Consider the following 24,720-nt stretch of genomic DNA (forward strand, 5'->3'; position numbering starts at 1 on the left):
GGTGGTCATTCTATGTGCGGTGCTTTGTCGGTCTCTGACTTCTCTATGCCTGTTTAGTGATTCGTTTTGTTTGCGTATCGCCCTCACTGACAGTCGCATTTGTATTTCCCTCCATTCCCATGGGACTTGAGTTCACTGACTGTGAAACCCCATTTTGGCAATGAAATCCGACACGCATCTCATCGTTCCCCGATGCCATTGACCAACCACATCCATCCAGTTCGTCAATCACCTCACTCTTCAATTATCAAACGCCGGACATTCGAGTAGGACATCTCGCAGGTTGCAAATGTGCTCTAAATTGCATCGGGGTCTTTACCGTGGAGAGCTTGCTTCTGCAGCTCCGTGGCCTTGACCTGCTCTTGTAGCTCCGAGGCCTGGGCCTGCATCGTCTTAGCCTCCTCACACCGGCCCTGTGCGTGGTAGTTAGTCGCAAGGTTTGCTAAACTCTCAATCGTATGGGGATGTTTCTCGCCGAGTACCTGCTGCCGTAGGGCTAGGGCCTTGACCTGCATCGGCTCGGCCTCACTATACCGGCCCTGTGCGTGGTAGGTAGCCGCAAGGTTTGCTAAACTCTGGATCTTGTCGGGATGTTCCTCGCCGAGCACCTGCTGCCATAGGGCTAGGGCCTTGACCTCCATCGGCTCCGCCTCACTATACCGGCCCTGTGCGCGGTAGGTAGCCGCAAGGTTTCCTAGACTCTCAATCGTATGGGGATGTTCCTCGCCGAGCACCTGCTGCCGCACTTCATACATCCTTTCATCGACCGGCTGCTTATCTATCCACCTACCGCAGTCGTGGAAATAGTCCGAAACCCGGCCCAAAAGATCCGATACCTCTATGCCTCTCTCGCAGACCTCTGCCCACTTGCCCAATTCCACCGCATGGGTAACGTACTTCTCACATTCCCGCCACGTCTCAGGCCTCGACTCAGGAAAGAGCCTTTCCACGATTTGGAGCGCCACATTCGAGAAGTATGCCGCATCTCCCGTGCTCCTCACACTGAGCCCATATCGTGTAGCCTCTTGCACAAGCTTATGTATCTCGTACTGCTGCAAAACCTCTTCTTCCCCCTCACGTACACTGAGAAATGAAAATTCTCTTAGCCGCGTGATAGATTCCATGAATCAGTCTTGGCTCTCAGATGACCAAGGCTCCTGTCCTTCGTTGCCCAGAGTATCCACTGCCGCCATAAGCTCGATCGGGATGTTTTGGTTGTTGACGTACGCAATAACCTGGAGGATCCTATACGCCATTTCGTCTTCTTCCCGGATGCGCTCGACAGATATGCTCCACGTCTCTAAAACACTGTTCGGAACATCAGGCCGTCGGCGCCGATCGAACTGCTCCGCTTTGAGGACTCGCCATCGCTCCTGTCCTTCTAATAGTCGAGATAGATATTGCCGTACTGGCATTGATCTTCGCCTCATAAATGCACCGGCCTGCGAAATGGCTAGTGGTAGCCACTGGAGCTCTTCAAGCAATTTCCTTGCGTCACTGTCTTCTTCACTGCTTACTTCGCCTTCGCCGTTCTTCAAATTCCCAAGGAGACGGATCGCCTCATCAGTACTCATACGGCCGACTTGGATACCACACTGCGCACCGACGAGGGTACCAACGATCCGTTCATCGCGGCTCGTCCACAACACCTTCCCGTTAGCACCTTTTGGTACGTAGCTGGCTAGGCTTGAGAGGTTCTCCGCCGATCCCCCTCCCCGGCTGACACCGAAGATTGTTAGATCGTCGGCATTATCGAGAACAAGCAGCCGTCGTGGCTGGCTCTCAATACGGTCGCGCACTGCCGTGAGAAGCTTTTTACCGTCGAGGTCGTCTGGGAGGCCTAGCTTGTCCGCGATAGCCTTGTAGTCCTGAGCGAACGCCGCCTGGTTATCGGCATGGACCCAAAAGACGGAACACACAGGGTCCTTGCTTTGGATTTGGCGCCAAGCGAGTTCAAGCGCTACCTGCGTTTTCCTTCGATCATTAGCTAGCTTATCTATGCGAGCATAATAACCTTACCCGGATCCGCCGAGACCCCAAAGGGCAGCGTTATGGGATTCAGTGGACTGAAAGAAGGGGTTGAGTTTGGCGATGATAGCGGTGCGGTCGACTATATCCTCGTTTCGGGGGAAGGGGATCACATGATAGGCTTAAGAAAAGAATGTTAGATACTGAGAATTTCCTGGAGTAGACAAGACGAACACTTCGCGATTTTCTTCGCTTCAAAATGATTGTGTACTATTCTCCACGTTAATCTTCGCCCAAGTCTATCTATCCCGAGTTTCCCGGGCTGCCGTCCGTAGGGGGACTGTACCGAATTGCTGATGCTGATCATCATGGACCTCATAGTAAGAACCAGCCTCAATTTGCCGCATGCCCCCGAAGTTGTTGTACTGACGATTGTTTTCACCGTACTGCCTGCCGGAATCTGGCTGCTCATCCAGAGCAGAGCCCGCCTGTGGTCGCTTTGTGTGGTATTTGTTGCCTGGCTTTAGCTCTTTAATCCACCGTCTCATCTCTCCACAAACAGCCAAAAGCCCAGGGTCGGCTGAATCGGCGAATTTGGTCATATCCATATGATTGCCGTGGATTCCGATGGGGATGTAGCCTGGCAGGATCGCCGAATTCTGTGGCACAACCTATTGCCTCGACGTTAGTATTCAGGGATGATCCTGGATTTGCTTAACCTACTAAACCAATACCCGGCAAAGGCATTTCTTCGTAGAAGCAAGTGATTTCAATCGGCGGCAAACTTTGCGCACTGCGTGTCTTGACCATTGTGTGAAAGCCGTCTTGAATCCGTGCAAGCACCTCTGAATCACGTTTGAGGACACCGACTATTTTGGAATTCGTCTTTTTGACGAGGCCGATAGATCGGGATAAGGCCTCAGCCCATCTAGCAAGGCCAGATCCATGATGAGGTGTGCCGAGAAAGATAATACCGCGGGTGGAATGGAGGATATTACGGAGATGTCGCTCCGGGCGTTGGTTGGATGCGAGCAAGGCCTATCTGGGATATTAGAGCAGCTCACACAACCAAAGCGGGGTACCCATCTTACATCCTCGCAGACCAATCCTCCTAAGCTATGGCAGAAAAATATGATCGGTCGTTCATTCTGTAGATATCAGTATGCTCTCGTATCTGCAGAACTGGACTTCCTACCGTGTCGTCGTTCTCTCGGTAGGTTGAGAGAGCCGTTAGCAGGTTCCCCGCATGGTTGGCGATACGACTCTGCGACACAACCCCTTTCCAATCGGCAACATTTGCATCGTATCCAAATGTAAGGACGCGGGCTGTCGAAATTACAGGTGGTAGGAGGGTTTTGGGCCAGGGGTCGGTCGCGTCACTGGCAGTCCACGTCGCATCGCGATCGCCGGTAAGACCGTGGATGAAGACGATGCTCAAGGAGAATGTCAGGGGCTTCTTATTCAGACCCAAGAAGGTACGTACTCGATTTCTCCATTATCTGGGGCGTAGAATAGTTTGATACCGGTCGGGGAGGGTTTTGAATTATGCTGGTTTGCGGCTGGAACACATCGTCGCGATAGGAACCCCATTCTGGCTATGCGCCAACGGAGGCCGGGTTCTTTTGTTGACGGGGTCTAATCCAACGACTTGCGTATTAGACCAAAGCGAATATATGTAGATTGGAATAAAAAAAAAATAAAAAAAACTGGAACGGAAGATATTGCCAGGGAGAATCCTCCATTGCGATACATTTAGTTAGAGTCCCCCGTAGTCACTTGGCCATGCCTGAAGGGCGCTTCTTCGTCGCATATGATTCGCCTTGCTGCGCCTTTCACTTTAGCCCTGGAGGGGCTGAAGTAGCTGTGTCTATTTTTGACTGCTCAAGCATGGCTACATGAATGAAGGACAAAAGGATTGCCAATAAAAATGTCCATAAATTATTAGGTATGAAGCCCTGGAGAGATGTAAATATCTTGGGTAAACTTCGACCGCTGTCCACGGGTGGACCGACGGGTAGTTAGGCGGATTAATGCCCGAATGCCTTATTTTGGCCTGATAGAAAACCCACACAGCCCTGGAGGCACTACAAGAATAGTCAGCCGCTTATGCGGATCTTGAATGTTCTTTCGGGATGTCTTTTTAGATATCTTTTTAAATGTATACGAAGACGGTAATGTATAACCTTCCAAGGTTTGATTACAGCCATTAATAATGTACCCTGCTTCTGATAGCCATAGGCAGAGCAAAAATGAAGCTTTTCATACCATATAAAATTATGCATCTCCACTTTATAGGGTGGTTTGAACTACACTTTGTACATAGTATGAAAAACTTCATTTTCATAGCCAGAGAGACCGCCTAAAAACTAGAGATGCATAGATTTGTATGGTCTCAAAAGCTTTACATGGATGATTTACATTACGCTATAACCGTGCTAAGCGGCTAACACACCTCCCTTGTGAGTGCTCCCAGAAGATACCAGATTTTGACCAGATACTAGATCTAGAAATTAGATATCTTTTGTAAGACCTGCCTATATGAAAGTTAGTTAGGTGCCTCGTGGGCATCATCGAACTAGATAAAGTAAGAGAAAGTGTACAATGTAATATAAGTCTAGCATGTTTACTTTAATATTAGTATTTTGCATTAAACTCTCGATAACATGGAAAACAGATAATGATTTTGAAACCACGCTATGTATGAAGTTATATACACAATGATAACTACGAGGCACATAAGTGTATTTTGTATGGGCAGGCCGTACAAGACATATATAATTTCTAGATTTAGTATCCGGTGAAAATCTGGCATCTTCCAAGTCGCACCAATGCACGGAGGTGTATTGAGCTCTTGGCACAGTTATAGAGAGGCCTAGAAGCGGGCTAAACTAAGGTAGACTCCAGGCTCCGATATATATAGTGCGTGTCATGACACCCCTGCAACTACTACCCTTTCCGATACTCAAAATACGCTGAAACTTGTTTTGGCAATAAAGAATAGGGCGGAAAAAAAAAGGGGGAAAACACCCTTAGAACTCTGCTTGCTCCCCATTTTACATCCATGGATATAATTATAATTGTAGTATGGTCGTGAAGATTAAATGAAATATAGATGCCCAGGTGCCCTGAGCGAGCCCTCCTCCGCCCCATACTTAAGGAACTCAACCTGATTGGAACATTTTGAATTTACCACTTCCAATACAGTTTTGATTACTCAGGAATTGGACGAGTGTTTCATTAGCCCAGATTACCTTTGAATGTCAGTAGACCGAGAAGATTTTCAAGTAAATAGAACGGGGAGCTCAGGGTATTAGGGAACACACGGACCTCGGATTTGAGGGAAGCCGTGGCGTTAACCATAAGTACGGAGTATTAAACACCCAGGAACAGCCAAACTAAACTGCCAATAGGAATCCATGGACGTTGTACTCATTCTGAAATTGAATTACGAAAGAAAGAAACCATCGAGAACCAGTGAGAGTGGGTTACGGAGAATGGCCAAGATGGTGAGGTAGCGGATCAATATCGGATCTGTGATAAGTAGCTCAACGTGGTGAATGTCTCTTGCCATTGCCCCGCGAAGTCATTGTAACCCCCCCCCTTTCTCAACCTCAATCGTTGTCACAGAAGCGGAGCGCGCGTTGCGGCTCAAATTTATCATGGACTTGGGTCAGTTACAACTCATGGAGCTGTATTTGGATTGCTCCACTCCAACAGAACGCCGCCGACTGCAAAACAGGCTGGCCCAACGGAGATACCGAGGTAAGCCAATTCATGTGTGGAACCACGGCCGAAAAATTGGAGATAGAACTGAGTTTTGATTCTCGATAGAGAAGAAGCAGGAGCAGAAGCAAAAGCAGGCAAATGAAAACATCTGGAGCTGGGACGATGAACCTATAGATCTCTGTACGATCTACACAGAAAGCGACAAAGTGTCTATAGAGACCGAATCAGCCAGCTGGAGCGGATCTGAAATCCAAGCTAGGTACTCTGAGCTGTGCCATGCTCCCAACCGCACAGCAAGCAATCCCCATCGTCACAACAATAGCTCTACAGTGGAAGCCATAGGCCCATGCATCCCATCGAGAACCCCGGCGGACAGAACAAGTTACTTCCCCCCGTGCAGAGAATCTGCAAATTCTTTTCATTGGCCAGAAGCCCTGGCCAACCCATTACATGGCAAACAAGTACCACCTGACAGCTCACATACCTTCTCCAATGTGATTTCCCAGGGAGAGTATAGTCCTGCCATGGCCCCACCCTACCAGCCTAGCGCAAGTGCTACAGTGTCTTCATTATTATTCCGTTCTCTCGCTGCTCCATTCATGAGCGATACACTCTCGATGGAAAATAGCTGCGGCAACTGCAGCATACCAGCGCCCTCGTCTAGGGACAACAACCCGGCTACTTCTTCCCAAACTAGACTTGGCCAACCATCTCACCAACACCATTCACAGTACCATATCAAATCACGGACCGACAAAATGTCACTGATGCCTCTTTTGCATGTTGCAGCTCGAAACGGGAACTGCAGTATGCTTCAGACCCTGTTAGAGCATCAGGCGGGTGTTAATGAGTGTGACGCACAGGGACGCACTGCATTGCATTTAGCAGCTGAGCAGGGCCACGAAGCAGCTGTTGGCTTGCTGTTAGATAGCGGGGCTGATAACGAGATATGTGATGCAGATGGGAAGTCACCCCTGTTTCTGGCCGTTAGTGCGGGTTATACTCTTGTCGTGGATACCATCCTCAGTCACCGGAAGAAACGTTAAGGGATGAGAGACAAACAGTGCGGCATCTCGCCGGCATCTCGCACCAGTGTTTGATAGAGCCCAAGGATCTCCGGGATATTATTAGAGAATTCGTGGCCCTTAGAAAAGACAGTCTGGATATTGTTATCTTGGTTTGTGATAGTGCTTGATTGTAATTCTGACTCTTCATCTAGACTCGAACAGCCGGTTATTGCCATTTTCTAGCTACCCTCTGTTTGTCTTTGAATTCTAGTGTGCTTCCATCGCCTCCTTGTTATTTGAGTTCTTTCACCAAAACGCGAACCCCTTTACTTCCCGGCCACGGCGACGCCTTGAGGTTCTCCGCGTAAAAGTCCACATCCCGCCTGCTCGTTTCGAAGAATTCAAACTCATGCCGCCGGAAAACAGTGGCTAGCCCGATGAAAATCTCCGCATAGGCCAGGTTAAGGCCGGTGCACATGCGGGTGCCTTTGGCAAATGGTGTTAGGTAATGGGTCAAGGGCTTGTCACCGTGAGGGGCTCTGGGGTTTCCCAACCACCGCTCTGGCCGGAAGGCTGTCGGCTCAGGGTATAAGTCCTTATTCATGTGCATGTGATACTGATCCATGCCCACGGGGGTTCCTGCGGGGATCTTCCACTCTGCGTAGGTCCATATCCCATGCTGATTGATTCGAGGGAGGCGCTCAACGCCGCCAAACGCGATTCTAAGAACTATCGACATAGCAAAACGGATATCGATGTTAGCCTTTGATCTTGTTTCTCTTCTCAGTATTTGTCCGCTCTTGAATGGGGAGGTTCTTAAGAGTGATGGACTGACGTGAGGGAACAAGTGTGGAAGAAAAGATGGTATTAACTTACGCTCCTTAACCACTGCGCTCAGATAAGGAAGCTTCTCCAGTTCTGTCCAAGAGGGCATTTTATTGGGATTTGGGATCGCCTGGGCCAGCTCGGTTTTCAGCTTCAGAGCCACATGCGGATTATTGATGACGTGGAATGTTCCAATCGTTAAACTCCACGTCGTGGTCTCGGTTCCTGCACCCACTAGACCCACAGCCTCATCATTGAGACGCGCTGGTCGTAGTTCCTGCGGAGGTAAGCTCGAGGACAGGATATCGTGAAAGACCGTTGAATAGGCAGCATACTTGGCAGCTTGATTTCGACCCTGTAGGATATCGGTAATCTCACTGGCCATCTCCTGTAGTTCAATACACAGCCATTAGCATTGTGGATTCTCTTTAGCTTGTAGCTCATTACGGGACTACTAACTTCTCTGAATTCAATAATTGGTCTGAATGGAGGAAACAGGGCCTTGGCAACTCGGTCCGGCATTTGGTTCATGATGGTCAAAATCCAGCCAAAATGCAGCGTGACATGAGCCCAGGTCGACATGTTGTGAATGGCCAGGGTGAATGGGGACTCAAAGTCCGGGTACCGTGAAAAGTTCTTGGGGCGCGCAAAGACAATATCCATAATGACATCCGCTGTGAAGCACCCCCACATATTGGCCACATCCAGAGGCTTGTTCTGCCCGGCATACTCGGTAGCCAGTCGCTGGGATATGGAGGAGGCGAGCTGTTGGATTCGTTCGTTTTGGCTTCGAACCCGGCTCTTGGAGAAGAAGGGACTGATTGCCGCCCGGCGAATGCGATGCTCGTCCGAGTCGGACGTGCTAAAAGTAGCAAGGGGCACATTGAAGCGGTGTTGGAAGTGCTCCATTTTGTCATATGCTTTATTTGTCGCGTAGATTACATCGTAGAAGTCTGGATCGTCGACGTGAAGCTCGAAGGGGTTTACGCGAACAATGGGACCATATTTGTCGTGCATCCGCTTGATTTCGAAAGGGAATTGACCGCCACCTTTCTTGACCATATCAAAGTAGACTTCATACCATTGCGTGAGGGCCGCCAGCTTAGGACCCGGGAATCTAGCCAAAGGGCTTAGGAATAGGCGGTAGATCCCTAGCCAAGAGCCGTAGGCTAGCCACGCGCCGAATAATAGGCAAGGGATCGTCCACCCGTTCAAAAATTCGTGCAGTGGTATCCATTCAAGAACCCGACTTTGGAAAGGATGAGCGCTCTGCATGTGGATAGCTAGCTATTAGGTAACAGGGATGGGACCTTCGTAGCATTGATCAAGTTGAGAAACACCGCGGAGTCATTTGGTTGTTCTCATATAGTCTCCAGAGAGAGTATCTTGGCGAACTGATAGATTGGACACCGAGAAGGCTGATTCCTCGCTGCCACGCTCCTACAATGTCACTGACACACCTGGAAGGATCGGTATTGACCGTACATCTAATCTAGACGCTGATAATGCGAATAAGCAACATGGGATGATTGAGGCAGTTGGGCAAAGCAATATCTGCATTGTAAGCTAGCGCTGGCCCCTACCTGGACCACCAGCTTCAGACCTCATCTTGCCTTGTTAATGACATTTCCGCATTTGCATATTGGTAAATCGAGGGACGATCCACACGCTCCACTAGTGAAATGTGAAACTCCTTCGACTCCGCCCGCTGACTTGCAGTACAGTAGTGCTGACTTCCTAATTAGAATTTGAGTTTTTTATAATGTATTATCGGTTGATTCGCAAACTAATATCTACAAATGTACTTGATTATTAAATAAGAGGGTTGGGTGTTGAAAACCCAAGTTAATTTCACGCTTAACATGGCGTTGGATCCTTGCAACTCTAATTTCTAATTCAGGGTTATGTATACGTCAGCCCTCGTGTACGCCAACTCTTACATGCGTCAAAATTGATGCCAAGGATCCTGAACTCGTACGCAAATCCGAATTAACAGGATTGATGCAATTTGACGCCTTTATCACATACTCCTACTTACAACTTGCAGAATGTTGTCTCGTAGGATGACATTTCAACACGGGCTGCTTTCAATCAATGGAAGATGACAGAACCATGCAGTCAGCGCTGTCATCGCTCATCCTGCTTCTTCTTTTCGGTTCTGTCTCTGCGAATATATTACAAATTCTTATTCTATACAGAGAAGTAGATGAATCTACAGGGGTGGAAATGAGCGCATAAAAATGGCTTTAACTGGTATGAAGAGGTTAGACAGTTTTACAATTCGATTTTATACTATACAGTATTCCATTTGTGGAAGACTCAAAGTCCTTCATACTACTCAACATTGGGGGCCGAGAGCGACCGGGGACTGGAGAGAGACCATGACGTGTCTTGTGTTTTCTATTTCCATTGTGGCATTTTTCGAAGGTCGCCCGGCTCTACGGCGGTTCGGCCGCTCATAGAAGCTCGCTCGCTAACGAGGTTACTGATCGACTGTGTTTACTCCTTTACCGGCAGGCCTGGTTGTAAATGCGCCATACAAAGTCGTTACTAGGTCACGCCAAAACGGCTGAATTCGATTCGATTTAACTTAATTAAAATTCCATCAGGTATCAAATAATGGTAAGCCGAAAGGACTTGAGCTGACTAATTGGAGTCACCGCACCATCTAACCTTGGAAGTCCTAAAGAGCTACATGTGGGACCGGTATAAGTAGGGCACTCTCTATGGGCGATTTGTACTACGTACTCTGTGGATATTGACGGAAGCAGATGGAGGGGATTGTTTGGTAGGAAGAAAGACCACAAGCTATATAGGATATGTGAGTATCTAGATAGCTATGAAGTGCCAACCTGGATTATTCAAGGCAAAACGAAACACGACTTATCTTTAGTGAGTCTAATGTATACGAGTCATAATTCCAGTATTTAGCTAGAATTTTTATGCGTCTGTTCGGCAGAGTCGTCCGTCCGAGTCTGCCTCCCACGCCTCACTTCCCACCGCAGTGAGGCCATACAATAGGTCATTTGGATCGTACTTTGCCTTGATCGATTTCAATCGGGCATAGTTAGTGCCGTAAAACGTCGTTTGCCAGTCCGCCTCCTGGAAGTTGGCCTCGTTCAGGTACGTTCCTGATCCGGGGGTTGCCGCCTTTAGGGCCGGATCCACGACGGTGGTGAGGTATTCCTGTTGCTCAAGCATATGTTCCCATGGCATCGTCCAATCCCATGTCTGGGAAAGCACGCAGCTCACTAGCGCTGTGTGCCAGGCGGGCTGGATGGCGGTGCTCGCGACTGAAGCGACGCCCTTCGCAGTGTTCAACGCCGAGCAGAGCAGATTCATAGAGCCACCGGCCGTGGCCGTGCGCATGGCCGCAGTAACACCTGAACTGTTGGTTGCCATGTTCTCACGCGACACTATGCGCCCTGACGTGATCTGGTCTGATCGCGCCGCTCCTAGCGCAGGCTCTAGAGTAGCCAGATAGTGGTCGTGGTATGTGTCGGCGACGGCAGTGGTAAGGCTGACGGCACTGGCTGAGAGTCCGCGCGTGGCTAACGCCGCGGTCATTGGTGTGAAAATCTCCGCGACTTGGTCTGCCGTGCGGTTTGGCGCGGTCGCCACGTAGAGGTTCAAGGTGTCATTGCTTAGCACGTAGGTCACCACAATACCGTGGTCATCGACGATCGTTGTTAGATGGGACTGAAACACGTCCACGGCCTCCCAAAAGGCATCCGTTCCGTTGGTGGTGGTGCTGCTGAAGATCAACGACGCACGACCTACAGAACCTTCCTCAAATAGCCGGACCGTCATTGAGATTACGATACCATAGGTACCTCCCCCTCCACCGCCGAGGGCCCAGAATAGGTCGGAATTACTGGTGGGCGTAGCAATCAGATGAGTTCCGTCCGCAGTGACGACTTCCCATTCGAGTACGTTATCAGCAGCCAACCCGTACAACCCCGTCAGAAGCGAATGTCCTCCTCCCTGCGTGTATCCTCCTACCACACCAACGGTTGGACACGAGCCGACCACCACCCGATAGCCTTGTTCACTGGCTGCCAGCGAGGCATCGCCCCCCATGACGCCGGCTCCCATCTTCATTGCTGGACCTTGGTAGTAGCTGCTACTATAGTTGGCGAGAATATCGATGTCGTTAAAGTCATGTGTCCACAGCGCAAGGCCACCCTTCCCGGTGGACTTCCCGAGAAAGCTATAATGTCAAATACATTAGTTACTTGGTGGGGTGTAATAAAAGAATCTTAAAGGGCGCGCACTCATGGCCAGTGTTTTTTATCACTAAGCGGATATTATGGGCGTCCGCAAATTGAACCCCTGCCACCACATCGGCCACTCCGGTGACGTTTATTGAATAGCTCACGTAGTTATCGAGCAAGCAGGGTCGGGATCTGGCCGTATAGGGGACGCAGGATTGGTTCAGGAAGTATGGGGCCAGAATCTCCGCTGGCTGTGAGACTCTGACAGGATTATCGTCATCAACTTACGGTCTCATGCGGAGGAGAGATAAGAGCGGGGATGATACACACTGCAGATTTGGAGTACCCCATGCCTCTTGGAGATTTTCACAGTCAGCCGCAGAGTAGGTTGGATCGTGGCATACGTGCGCGATGGGGTTCGTTGCGAGGAGACGACCGCCGACGGTCACATTGAGCGCCCGCCATTGATTTTGCGTAGGCCATCCCGCATCACCCGGGATGTATCGACAGGAGGCAGAGACTTGGGGGATAACTTTAGCTGTCAAAGGGTCGGGATACACCGAAAGGAGAGCCAACGCGAGGGCCCATTTGGCCTGGAGAGAAGGGAGAGAAACCATGAGAACTGAAACGAATGTGGTGTCGAGTGTGAAGCTTTACAATCACACCTGCCAATAATCCCTAGATCTTAAATGCGGCTCGCTTGATTTACTTCGACAGTTCTTTTGCTCGTGCGGCTCTTCTGTGATTCCACGTCTTTCCCTAAGTGCGATGGGTGCCAAGACCGACTTGGTCATAAAGACAACGTTCGGGGTCTAGATGCTGTGGAGTTTAGCAGCTGACATTACATACGGGGATTACTTGCATGGGAGTGCCCAGGTGGATATCGATACCATGCCCTGGTCGTACCCTGCCATATGCCAGCTCGGGCCAGAAGGGACGCTAATGCAAACGCCACTACTTGCTTTTTTTGCCCAGTAATACCAATACCAATAATCAATATTACACAACTATTAGTAGGCAGCTCACACATTTTTCTCTATTCAATTGATTGTATGCATTTGAGATAATGGCATATTTATCACTGGTGGCGTGCCTGCATTAGCGTTCCCTCAGGGTGCTGACTAGCTAGGGACTCACGAAAGTCGAACTTGGTTGGGAAGTCTGTCTTTCTTTTTCTCTGCTTTTTCTATTTTGAATCGTGTAGGTTATCCGCCCTTTCTGCTTTCCGTGGGATTGGTCTAGACTGGAGCCGATTGTTATTACTCCGAAGGGGTTTAGCATAGTATCCAGGTATATATATAGCGCTCGGGATTATTTTCACTGTATTGGTACCTTAATACCTTATTTTGGCCTGCAATATGCCTGAATCATGCCTGATTCTAGACCACTTACAGGCTAACAGAACCAGGGTATCAGTAGTGATATTTCAAAGATGAAAGCGTGAATGAATCAAAAGGGGAGGAAACTCAGACCTGGCAACCAAAGCTATTTCCTGATCGGGGGAGTACTACTACATCCCACGATGGTGACTTCAATTTTAACGACAGAGTTTAATGTTTCATTGTTCTCAGATTTAAGGATTCTGTTAGCTTCTTGTTCATTAAAGGGAGATCTTAAAGTAACATTTGAGACCTCCACTCCTCACACACTGAAAATACCACGCAAGAACTCCACCTGCGCATCCAGGACAGGTCCAAAGTCATTCCCACTCAAAACATCCATATGTCCTTTCCCAGGCACTGCCAAATGACGATTGGGCCCATCAAACTTATCAAAGATTAGATTCTTCTGCTTTATGGCTGGCGAAACGACGTCGAGTTCCGGGGTGACCACCATGACCGGAGTTGGCGACACAAAAGGCATCAGCCCTAAGGGCTGCCAGGCGGCGATGTGATAGTAACTCTGAAGTGTGGTGGGAAGTTCAAAATTGGGAACCAGAGATTTGGCCCCGATAATCAGGTTGAAGCCTTCCTGATCGATCCCGGAGCCGAAGCCCGCGGGGTTCTCGCCCGTATCGGTGATCATTGGAATGTAAAAGGGTTTATTTCCCCCAAGCTGTGACTCTCGGTCCTTCATAGCCTTGGATAACACTCCGGGCCATTTATGAGCCCGGTCGATTGCACTGCGATGGACCCGCAACAGCGACAACTACTCGAAGTCACGTACGAATGTTTGGAGAACGCAGGCCTACCCTTGGAGACAATTAGTGGTCAAGCCATTGGCTGTTTGGTTGGGGCTAATGCAGTTGGTAAGTCGTGGATTTCAAACTGTAGGCGGAAGGAGCAGCAAGTCTGATGAACATTTGCAGATTATGAAGCCATCCAGGCCCGAGATCCAGAGGACAGGCCAGATTCAGCCACAATCGGGGTGGCAAGAGCCGTTTTGAGTAATCGAATCAGTCATTTCTTGAACATTAGAGGCCCCAGGTACAGCCCTATAGCGCCCTTGGTATTCTCTTATGCTGACCATGTGATAACTTTAATTATAGTATGACCATCGATACAGCATGTTCGGGCAGCTTAGTATCCCTTGATGTGGCATGCCGCTACCTGGACACCCACCAAGCAAATGGAATGATCGTCGCTGGGGCTAATATGTGGTTGAACCCGGAGCATAATCAGGAGACGGGCATGATGCGAGCAACCCAATCAGCTTCGGGTAAATGCCATACATTTGATGCGAAAGCCGATGGGTATGTCAAAGCCGAAGCAATCAATGCCGTGTTCCTGAAACGACTAGATGATGCGGTACGGGATGGGGATTCTGTCCGCGCTGTTATCCGCGGAACGTCAACAAACAGTGCTGGACGAACGCCTGGCATCGCAAGCCCCAGCTCTGAGGCGCAGGCAGCCGCTATTCGGGCGGCATATGCCAATGCGGGGATTTCTGATTTCGTGGACACAGCGTACTTAGAGTGTCATGGGACCGGGACCTTAGCCGGTGACCCAGTCGAACTGGCGGGCGCCGCATCGGTGTTTGCCAAAGGTCGGGATCCTGGCCAGGAGCTAGTGATCGGGTCTATCAAAAGCAACATTGGCCACTCCGAGGCCGCTGCAGGAATCTCCGGTTTAATCAAAGCCATTCTCTCGGTTGAACGGGGGATGATTCCCGGCAATCCCACCTTTGTGAACCCTAATCCTAATATCGATTTTGATGCGCTACGCGTGCGGGCAACTCGACACATGATAAAGTGGCCAGCGATGAAAAAGCATCGGGCCAGTGTGAACTCCTTTGGATTTGGAGGGGCCAATGCTCATGTCGTCCTGGAGTCAGCTGAGAACTCGCCCCATGTTTCGTCTTACTTGGAGAAGATTGGTCTCGACTTCTTTGATGAAGAGGAGGACTTCTCGTCAGAACAAGGTACCGAGCGGAAGCTTCTGGTATTCTCCGCCAATGACGAGCCGTCCCTTAAGAAAAGCATACAGGCACTCTCCGCACATCTGATGAGCCCCGGGGTATCACTAGATATGGGTGATTTATCATATACTCTTTCCGAAAGACGCACCAGGCATTACCAGAGGGCATTTGCCGTGATAGAGGGAAAAGAAATACCCAAAGAACGGATCGTCTTCGGCAAGAAAAAGGCCATTCCGCCGAAGGTCGGGTTCTTGTTCACAGGACAGGGAGCACAATGGTCTCAGATGGGATTGGAATTGTTGAATTCCCTCCCAGTTGCAAGGAATATGATCCACCATCTCGACGATGTACTCCAGACGTCCCTATCACCACCAGAGTGGTCTCTTTGGGACGAACTGACGGAGCCCAGAAGTGCGGATGCGTTGCGGCAGCCTATATTCTCTCAGCCTCTAGTCACAGCATTACAACTAGCCATTCTTGCGGTCATGAAGGACTGGGGGATAGTTCCTACAAGCGTTGTCGGCCACTCTTCAGGCGAAATTGCTGCGGCGGCAGCGGCCGGGTTGATCACTCCGGAAGCAGCCATCAAGATTGCATACTATCGCGGCTATGCGGCCAAACGGGTCTCGCGAGATGTCCCCCTTGGAATGCTGGCAGTGGGTATTGGCGCAGAGGATGTGGGGAATTATCTAGACACCGGCAACGGAGCGGTACAGATTGCCTGCTACAACAGTCCGTCTAGCCTCACCCTTTCAGGCGAAGTCTCGGCTCTCGAGGCGATTCGAGATCGCCTGCAAGAAGATGGCCACTTTTCCAGAATGCTACTTGTCAACCTCGCGTATCATTCCGAATACATGGCCCAAATTGGCGAAGATTATGAAATGATGCTTCTGGAAGACGAAGATTTAGGACAGGAGAATGTCACTACCACCAAGGAGGCGACGAAGGATACTATCCGTATGTTCTCATCCGTAACTGGTCAACTGATGAAAACACGACCGGATGCTGCCTATTGGAAAAGTAACATGATATACCCGGTACGTTTTGCTCAAGCCGCAACGGAGCTACTACAGAGCGAGTCGGCTTCGGACTTCCTAGTCGAAATTGGACCAAGCAACGCATTGGTCGGTCCGGTCACGCAGATTAAGAAGTCCCTCTCAGGCGCCGCAGCAGATGCGCAATACACAGCAGCGCTCAAGAGAGGAACAGACGCGATCGTCGCTCTCTACGAGGTGGCTGGATGGCTTTTCCTCAACGGTGGTTCCGTCTCACTGAAAGAGGTCAACCACCACAACTCGCCTCGCGCCCCCAGTGTTATAGTTGACCTCCCCAACTACTCTTGGAACCACTCCACCAGATACTGGCACGAAACCACAGCTAGTACAGATTGGCGATTCAAGCAATTCATCAACCACGATCTTCTTGGGTCCAAGATAAATGGAACTGCCTGGAGCGCACCGATATTCAAGAAAATGCTAAAACTGGCGGATGTCTCTTGGCTCCTGGACCATAAATTAGGAAGTCAAGTCGTGTTCCCAGGAGCTGGGTATATTGCCATGGCTGTCGAGGCAGTGTACCAGACGGCCTGGATGACTAGCTGGAAAGGCGAGGCACCAGCTAAGTATCGGTTTAGGCTCCGAGACGTCAAATTAATCCGAGCTCTGGTATTGGAACCTGATCTCGCATCTCGCATCATGCTTTCGTTGACTCCTGTTCCTGGCTCCACGCGCACGTGGTTCGAGTTCAAAGTTTCTTCGTTGAGAGAAACGGCCTGGGTTGAGCACTGCAACGGCCTCGTACGGATTGACACAGAATACAGTGACCAGCAGGCACCGGAAGGTGCTGTAGAGGCTCTGCATTTCGCCAGCTCAGCACGTTCGTGGTACAAAGTGATGGCAGATGTTGGGTACAACTTTGGACCCGCGTTCCAGAAGCATTTACAAGTGGAGACAGTCACTGGTCAGAGGAAGAGCCGATCGACAGTTTCTCTACAACCCCCGGAGTCATCTTATGGGCAGTCCATCTATCCCATGCACCCAGCTTGCATTGATGGATGTTTCCAAACAGTTTCCCCAGCCCTGTGGGGCGGCGACAGAACAACTGTCGGAGCTGTCCTGGTGCCGGCTGTCATCAGCAGTCTTGTCATCACTGCACAAGAGCAATCTCCAAATGAGGCTATATCCGTTGCATCAGCACATTACCTGGGGATCGGACGCACCGATACCCCTAGAAACTACGGAACGGATTGTTCCGTTTATAACCCCAAGGATCGATCTCTCCTCTTAGAGATGAAGGGACTTCAATTCAGAGAGCTGGAAACAAGCGAGGACGAGCGGCCGGAGCACGTCTTTACCAGAACTTCCTGGAATGCAGACATTTCAATCTTACTATCTTCACCTACAGCGCTTTTACAGCAAGTCCTGACAAAGAACACACCAGAACCACGAGACGATTTCAATGATTCAGAGATACCCACCCTAACCAAGCAACTAGACCTTGTTCAAACACTTGTGGATCTTGTCGCTCACAAATACCCTAAGTTGAGGGTCTTAGAGGTCAAGGTTGGCGCAGAAGATACGACCAGCATTTGGCTTCAAAGCAACTCGCCGCCATCCAATCCGATCCGAGATGCCTGCTCAAAGTACCACTTCGCATCAACCGACCCAACAACGCTCGTTGCCGCGCAAGATCAATATGCCTCACAGGCCTCCGATGCAGAATTTACCATGATTAACCCCGCCGTCTCTCAGGAAATCCTAGAGGGCGTGCAATTCAATCTGGCCATCGTCACAATCTCACCCTCTGCATCAGCGGAGGAAGTGACGGCAGTTGTGGCAAGTGTGCATTTGTCCATGCACGACAATGGTTTGGTCCTGGTAATTGGCCAAGAGACCTCTACAGATATCCAAGCTGCCCTTTCCGACAACAATTTTGGCAATATTCACACATTGAGCGATGACGTTTATCTGTGCTCGCCAGTGAGCACTAGAAACAATGAAGAGGATCATATTTCTTCGCGCCCAATTATCAAACACGTCAGCCTCCAGCCAACCGCCCAAAAGGCCTCCTCACAGATCATTGAATCTCTTCGATACCGAAATTGGATTGTTGATAGCGTCCTGGATGTGGCGAGCGGTACAAGCGCCAATGAAACTGTTCTCATACTTGATGAACTTTCAACTACGGTCATGGATTCTCTGGATGAGAGACAATGGCAGATCCTGCAGAATCTGATTCAAAAGGAATGTCAGATCCTATGTGCCACCTCTGGCGCCCAGATGGATGTCACCGATCCAACAAAAGCTGCGATTAGTGGTTTCTTGCGCGTTTTACGTGCCGAGGAACCTCTCCTCCGTTTAGTTGTTTTGGACGTGGAGCAGCCATCGCAGCCCACCACAGTGACAGCTATCGAAGCTTGTCTCACTTTCGTATCCAAGCCTCAGCCCAAGCAACTGATCGAGAGCGAGTTTGTAGAGCGTGGCGGCGTTCTACATGTGAGCCGAATTCTTCCAGACACGACACTCACCGGCCTTCAGGATGAGGATCCCAGTGCCCAGAAAACAGAATCAGTCGACCTGCATGCCAACAATGCCCGCATCCGCCTGAGTGCTGAACGACTAGGTAACGTCGACTCTGTGCACTATTGGGAACTCCCGGTAGATTCCTCGACGTTGCCTGCTGGCTTTGTTGAAGTTGAAATCTTTGCCGCCGGGATGAACTATAAGGATGTTGTCGTCACCATGGGAATTGTTCCTGGTAATGATCACACTCTTGGAGGCGAAGGCGCCGGTATAATTACTAGGGTCTCTCCCGAAATAACCTCATTTGCAGTGGGGCAACGTGTTGTGGTGTTTGACAAGGGAATGTTCGCCAACCGAGTCCAGACAACCCCAGGGCGGGTTCATAGTATTCCAGACTGGATGACCTTCGAACAGGCCTTCACCATGTCAGCAGTTTACTTGACGTCAATCTATTCCCTGTTTGATCTGGGAAATGTGGTTCAAGGACAGCGCGTTCTCATCCACTCGGCTGCTGGTGGTGTTGGTATCGCAGCAATCCAACTATGCCAATATGCAGGTGCCGAGGTTAGTACTTGATTAGGAGTGGACTGATGACTGAGAAAAGAAACTTGAGGACTAATCTATGGGTGTACAGATCTTTGCCACGGTTGGAACCAGCGAGAAACGGGAGTTCCTGAAATCAACCTTCGGGCTGTCGGATGACCGGATCTTCAACTCACGAAATACCGACTTCGCTAACCAGATATTTGATGCTACCAACGGCCAGGGAGTGGACATTATTCTGAACTCATTGACGGGTGATTTGCTCGATGAATCATGGCGTATCTTGGCCGATGGAGGTACAATGATCGAAATTGGGAAAAAGGACATTCTAGATCGTAATAGCCTGGCAATGGAGCCATTTGATCGAAACATTTCATTCCGAGCAGTGGATATGTCGCATGAGCGAGCACCGGACCATCTTGTTTCTCGGTAAGAACGAATCCCCATCCTGCTCTCGCGGTCTCTCCCATACGCTAACCAACAACCCCTCTCGTTTAGATTGATGTCAAGATTATTCCAGATGATCGAGACAGGGTACGTTAAACCCATTGCACCCATCCACCAATTCTCCTTTGCGGATATTCCATCCGCTATCCGCTTTTTGCGCGCTGGAAAGCACATCGGCAAGATTGTGATTTCGGATGGAGCGGAGGCGGTGGTCAAAGTTCCAGTAAGTCTTGCGTACTGCTGCATTCTTGGGATACCTTACTCATGCATTCAGGTCCGAAGAGCGCCCCAAACTCTGACTTGCGCAGTGACGCATGCTACCTAATTGTGGGTGGCCTAAAGGGTCTTTGTGCTTCTCTCGCCGTGTATCTGGCCAAGTGCGGTGCAAAACACTTGGCCGTAATCTCGCGCAGCGGTCACACCGATGAGAAATCACAGGGTGTGGTCAGAGAAATCCAGGCTTTAGGGTGCGAGATTGACCTTCTTTCGGGGGATGTTTCGATCAAGGACGACGTCGAGAAAGCTTTCCGGCAGACCACGGTGCCAATTGCAGGCATTATTCAAGGTGCAATGGTGCTACGGGTAAGAAAATCGATTCCCAGTTGATTTTATCTGGGTTAAAGCCCAAGTCAGGGTGTGAGGGCTAACTTATTGGGTCGTATTTTCTACACATCTAGGATCGAACCTTCTCCTCCATGTCCGTCGATGAATACCACGGCGCACTAGCATGCAAAGTCCAAGGAACATGGAACTTGCACAATGCAGCTGAAAATCTCGGTCTCGAGCTGGACTTCTTCACCATGTTGTCTAGTATCTCAGGAGTCGTCGGCCAAAAGGGTCAAGCCAACTATGCCGCCGGTAACGCGTTCCTGGACTCCTTCGCCATCTACCGTCGTCGCTTGGGCCGACCGGCCTGTGCAGTCGACCTCGGTGTTATTGAAGATGTGGGTTACATTCACGAACGAGATGGCATGCAACAGAAGCTGGACACCAGTATCTGGGTGGGCATCAACGAGGGCCTCTTGCGTCGCATCCTCTACTTTTCAATTTTGCAGCAACGGGACGATGCGCCATCGATACTCTCCGCCACGCAGATAATCACGGGTATCCCCGTACCTCAGCCTGAGAACTCGCAATTGTTGCAAGACGCCCGGTTTGCTGGTCTCTTTACCACCACTGGGCGCACAGCGACCGGCGGTGGCGAGGGGAATAGCTCGGCTGGTTCTAAGGAGATTCAGGCATTGTTGCTGCTGCTTCGATCCAAATCCCCAGATCACGCAGCGCAGCTTGCAGCGACTGTAGAGGTAGTCAACAAGTGCTTTGTTAGAGTTCTTCGACTTTCGGAGCCTATAGATACCGGACGGCCTCTGTCGGTTTACGGCATTGATTCCCTGGCTGCCGTGGAAGTCCGAAACTGGCTTCGAGTTGAACTTGGGGCTTTAGTAACTACATTGGATATTCTGAACGCTTCGTCGCTGGTCGCTCTGTGCGAGAAGATTGTAGCGAAAGTGGTCGCTTCATAGAGCCAAAGAGAAGGGGAGACAGGGGGTTCGTCAATACATACTCAGTCCTTTAAATATAGTCTTGTTTCTTCTCTTCTTTCTGATCGGTTCTACAACTAGGCTGTCTGATAAATTCGCTCTTCAGGGAGGGTATTAATATATCAGACCTTTCTCCCTTAATATCTGCGTAGGGCAAACACGAAAGCCAAGTTTTGCCAAGTTCATACGGAGGGTGATATAAAGGAATATTTTCTTCCAAGCATTCATAGTAACTAGTTCGTTGTTGCTTAGGAAAAAAGCGACTCCAAATTTTGCCAAGTTAGAGAAGAAAGAGAAAGCCAAAGGAAAAGCAGGGGGGAACAGCCGTGTACCTGGTGAGGTGGTCGGCAGGTCGGAGATGTCAGGCCCGGAGTATCCCTGCAAATGGTGGAAGCCACCGATTTCAGCGGAGACATGCAGTGTCAGCAGGCTGAGCGTGCAGGGGAAACAAAGAAATGAGAAACCCCACCCAGAGATTTACATAAATGGTCAGGGCATATAAGTGCATGAGGAACCTCTGTCATGGAGATATCTCAATTAAAATTCAACCTCCTATCCGACCATGTCGCTTACCTCCCTCCGGAATCTGCGAACCCAATGGTTCCCACCCAAACCGACCTTCACTGAGAAAGAGCTGCCCTCGCAGAACGGTCGGGTTTTCATCGTCACAGGCGGAAATGCTGGGGTCGGCCTTGAATTATGCAAGATCCTGTATGCCTCCGGTGCCACCATCTACATGGCATCAAGATCAAAGGCAAGTCCACCCCAAACAAATCCAGACTCATGACCGACACCGGTAGGCTAACACGGTCATCTAGGAGCGTGCTGAAAGCGCGATTCAATCCATCGTGAAAGTTGAACCTGCACCGAAGTCACCCGGCAAGATCAAGTTCCTCCATCTTGACCTCAACGACTTAGAATCAGTCAAGGGGGCGGCGACTTCCTTCGCACAACAAGAATCAAAACTCGATGTCCTCTGGAATAATGCGGGAACTGGAGCAAATCTCGTCGAAGCCGGCGCTAAAACAGCCCAGGGATTCGAGGCTATGGTGGGGATGCACTGTATCGCGACTTTATTATTCACCGAGCTCCTGCGACCGCAGCTACGGGCAGCCGCAGCAGCGCCCGAGACACCTCGTGGATCTGTTCGGGTAGTGTGGACATCCAGCTTTTTGGCAGAGGGCGCATCGCCACCGAATGGAATTGATTTCGCCGTGTTGGATAAGGGAACCAAAGATCGCACTCGCAACTATGCTGCCTCAAAGGTGGGAACCTGGATGCTGGGCCGGGAGTTGGCACGACGATCCCAAGTCGACCAGGACAACATTGTGAGCGTTGTGCAGAATCCAGGCAATCTCAATGCGGGTTCCTATGCAGGGACTCCGGCGGTTGCCATGTTTTTCATTGGTCCCTTGCTCCATGAGGCCAAGTTCGGGGCCTATACTGAGCTCTACGCCGGTTTATCATCCGACATAACCCTTGAGAAGAATGGCGCCTACATCATTCCCTGGGGAAGGATCCGACCGGATAAGGATTGCCCACGACGAGATATTGTCACAGCGATGACTTCGGCTGAAGCTGGGGGTCTTGGATATCCAACACGGTTTTGGGAGTGGTGTGAGCAGCAGTGGAAGCCCTTTGTGTAAATGCCGAAGTTCACTCCTGTATGTCTCGAGAGGCTCAGCATACCTCGGTGATGTTGGGTCTATTACAGCCCCGATGACATGCATTCTGATCTTTTATGAGACCCAGAGAGCAAGCTTTATTTCTTTGTCAGTGCCCGACCAAATTTATCTTTAACATGATCCTCTAGTCTTATAATCATAATGTGACTATCTTACTCTTTCTAATTCACTGACGCTGAACGAAATCCACCCTCGCATATGCAAAGGTAGAGGCATTAGTACTTTATAGTGATACGATCATCCACCGACCCGTGAATTCCTTCTAATTCAATCTAATTCAACTGTACCTAGGTACCTTAGTAATCAATGCATGCATCCAGGGCTCCAGGCTATATGTAAATTCAAGTCCGTCATGTCCGATTCGCTGGGTTCCGGAAGCAAGTTTTATTGGCCGCGAAACTCATGTCGTAGACTACAAGACTAGAAGATTGAAGATCTAGATGAATCTAGATATGGGCACTCAAATTCGGAAATTGAAAATCCTTACTGTTTATGAAGGATTGAAATCTTACTGATCTGCAAGGCGATCTGCAAGGTGGCGCCGGTTTTAGGGCCCCGCTATAGGGCTGATGTGTTTTGTGTTGGCTTAGACCTGATGGTTGTCCCAGGAAGTGGGAAACCTTGGAGAATATATGAATTGGTAACCTGGCATTACATAAATTTAGGTTATATGCACAATGGGATGTGAAGAGAAGGTTAAGGAATGTTCAAATCGCATGTTTATTCTATTCACTTCTATGATAAGGTACCGATATAGATCAAACACGACCACTGAAGTCAAACTACTCAAACATGTCTAATCCATTTTCAATACGGTCTGTTTCCCGCTCGGAGAGGCCTTGTACCCCTTCTCAACAGCATCATCCAAATCGACCACATTAATTGAAGATTCAGATCGCGGATGAATCAAATTTTGTTCAAAGAAACGGGTCAGGATTTGCATCTCTTCCGCAGTATCTTCAGTTGTGGCAAGACCAGAATTACAGCCTACAAGCTCAATCTCCTTTCGATAGGCCTCGAAAATATCCAAACCAAGCTTTGTAGATCCCCCACCTCGTGGCGCCGCAATCCATGCGTACCGACCTTTGACAGCCAAAGCCTGGATGGCAGCATTCATGATATCGAGGTTTCCGATAGTATCGATCACCACATTGACACCGATATTGTTGGTGAGAGAGGGAATCTTTCCCTGAAGCTCTCCAGCAATATCGCCTTCCAATATGATATCTGGATTGTCGTCTTTGTTTCGAGTTGCAGTCAATACGCGCTTGCACCCTATTGCCTGAGCGACCTGAACAGCAGACGATCCCACGGCCCCGCCGGCGCCCAGAACAAGAACAACGTCCTCTGGCTTTGTTCTTGCCCGTGTGAGACATCGCAGAGCTGTCGTGAAAGGAACCCCAACTGTAGCAGCCTGGAGGAGGGAAATTGTGTCGGGCTTCTCGATAAGCATGTTCTCGGGGATGAGGCAGTATTGCGCATGTGGGCCATCCATCTTGAACCCAAGCTCGGCACCACCAGTTCCATAGACGGTTTTCCCGATCCATTTGGAGCGCATAGCACCTGACTCATGCTTCAAGTCGATCACTGTGCCGGCGTAGTCACGACCAGGAATGCGGGGGAAGGCTGTCTTCGGGAATCCACCGATACTGTTGAATTTATCCGACGGATTAATGCAAGAGTATTGAACTTTGACAAGAGCGAGGCCAGTGGTGGGAGTCGGAATTGGAAGATTGACAAGTGAAAGTGTTGGTAGAGGCACATCGAGCTCTTTCGACAGTTGCAAAGCCTTCATCATTGCGTATGCGACTCTAGTAAGAATATGCTCGATATTGGTGAAAGTGGGATAGGTAAGATGTATTTGTAACTAAACCACATTAAACAGA

At 49.7% G+C, this 24,720-nt stretch overlaps 9 protein-coding genes across 9 annotated transcripts; 4 read left to right on the forward strand and 5 right to left on the reverse strand.

The window, feature by feature from the left end:
• Positions 1–296: 296 nt before the first annotated feature.
• On the reverse strand, positions 297–3,558 carry N7455_006309 (alpha/beta hydrolase; the record flags this gene model as incomplete). Its single annotated transcript, XM_065605318.1, has 9 exons — positions 297–1,083; positions 1,150–1,974; positions 2,020–2,149; positions 2,203–2,238; positions 2,315–2,639; positions 2,692–3,006; positions 3,060–3,116; positions 3,164–3,401; positions 3,452–3,558. The coding sequence occupies 9 exons, from the start codon at positions 3,556–3,558 to the stop codon at positions 297–299; spliced, it is 2,820 nt and encodes a 939-aa protein (XP_065461172.1).
• Positions 3,559–5,627: 2,069 nt separating this feature from the next.
• On the forward strand, positions 5,628–6,036 carry N7455_006310 (bZIP transcription factor; the record flags this gene model as incomplete). The annotated part of the gene is given in 3 exon segments (XM_065605319.1): positions 5,628–5,730; positions 5,800–5,900; positions 5,911–6,036. The coding sequence occupies 3 exon segments, from the start codon at positions 5,628–5,630 to the stop codon at positions 6,034–6,036; spliced, it is 330 nt and encodes a 109-aa protein (XP_065461173.1).
• Positions 6,037–6,218: 182 nt separating this feature from the next.
• Positions 6,219–6,740, forward strand: N7455_006311 (ankyrin repeat domain-containing protein; the record flags this gene model as incomplete). The annotated part of the gene is made up of 1 exon (XM_065605320.1): positions 6,219–6,740. One exon carries the CDS (start codon positions 6,219–6,221, stop codon positions 6,738–6,740), a length of 522 nt encoding a protein of 173 aa, XP_065461174.1.
• Positions 6,741–6,993: 253 nt separating this feature from the next.
• N7455_006312 (cytochrome P450) lies at positions 6,994–8,801 on the reverse strand (the record flags this gene model as incomplete). The annotated part of the gene is made up of 3 exons (XM_065605321.1): positions 6,994–7,430; positions 7,578–7,914; positions 7,986–8,801. The coding sequence occupies 3 exons, from the start codon at positions 8,799–8,801 to the stop codon at positions 6,994–6,996; spliced, it is 1,590 nt and encodes a 529-aa protein (XP_065461175.1).
• A 1,665-nt stretch (positions 8,802–10,466) lies between these two features.
• N7455_006313 (uncharacterized protein) lies at positions 10,467–12,357 on the reverse strand (the record flags this gene model as incomplete). The annotated part of the gene is made up of 2 exons (XM_065605322.1): positions 10,467–11,736; positions 12,029–12,357. 2 exons carry the CDS (start codon positions 12,355–12,357, stop codon positions 10,467–10,469), a joined length of 1,599 nt encoding a protein of 532 aa, XP_065461176.1.
• A 1,024-nt stretch (positions 12,358–13,381) lies between these two features.
• On the reverse strand, positions 13,382–13,765 carry N7455_006314 (uncharacterized protein; the record flags this gene model as incomplete). The annotated part of the gene is made up of 1 exon (XM_065605323.1): positions 13,382–13,765. One exon carries the CDS (start codon positions 13,763–13,765, stop codon positions 13,382–13,384), a length of 384 nt encoding a protein of 127 aa, XP_065461177.1.
• Positions 13,766–13,843: 78 nt separating this feature from the next.
• fma-PKS (polyketide synthase fmaB) lies at positions 13,844–21,131 on the forward strand (the record flags this gene model as incomplete). Its single annotated transcript, XM_065605324.1, has 7 exons — positions 13,844–13,988; positions 14,049–14,166; positions 14,229–19,182; positions 19,253–19,590; positions 19,660–19,831; positions 19,891–20,190; positions 20,286–21,131. 7 exons carry the CDS (start codon positions 13,844–13,846, stop codon positions 21,129–21,131), a joined length of 6,873 nt encoding a protein of 2,290 aa, XP_065461178.1.
• A 580-nt stretch (positions 21,132–21,711) lies between these two features.
• Positions 21,712–22,795, forward strand: N7455_006316 (uncharacterized protein; the record flags this gene model as incomplete). Its single annotated transcript, XM_065605325.1, has 2 exons — positions 21,712–21,903; positions 21,968–22,795. 2 exons carry the CDS (start codon positions 21,712–21,714, stop codon positions 22,793–22,795), a joined length of 1,020 nt encoding a protein of 339 aa, XP_065461179.1.
• An 835-nt stretch (positions 22,796–23,630) lies between these two features.
• On the reverse strand, positions 23,631–24,632 carry N7455_006317 (quinone oxidoreductase family protein; the record flags this gene model as incomplete). Its single annotated transcript, XM_040959257.2, has 1 exon — positions 23,631–24,632. The coding sequence occupies one exon, from the start codon at positions 24,630–24,632 to the stop codon at positions 23,631–23,633; it is 1,002 nt and encodes a 333-aa protein (XP_040810303.2).
• Positions 24,633–24,720: the final 88 nt, after the last annotated feature.

Source organism: Penicillium solitum (genome assembly GCF_028829755.1).
Source record: "Penicillium solitum strain IBT 25940 chromosome Unknown utg000004l_segment0_segment0, whole genome shotgun sequence".
NCBI classification, from domain to species: domain Eukaryota; kingdom Fungi; phylum Ascomycota; class Eurotiomycetes; order Eurotiales; family Aspergillaceae; genus Penicillium; species Penicillium solitum.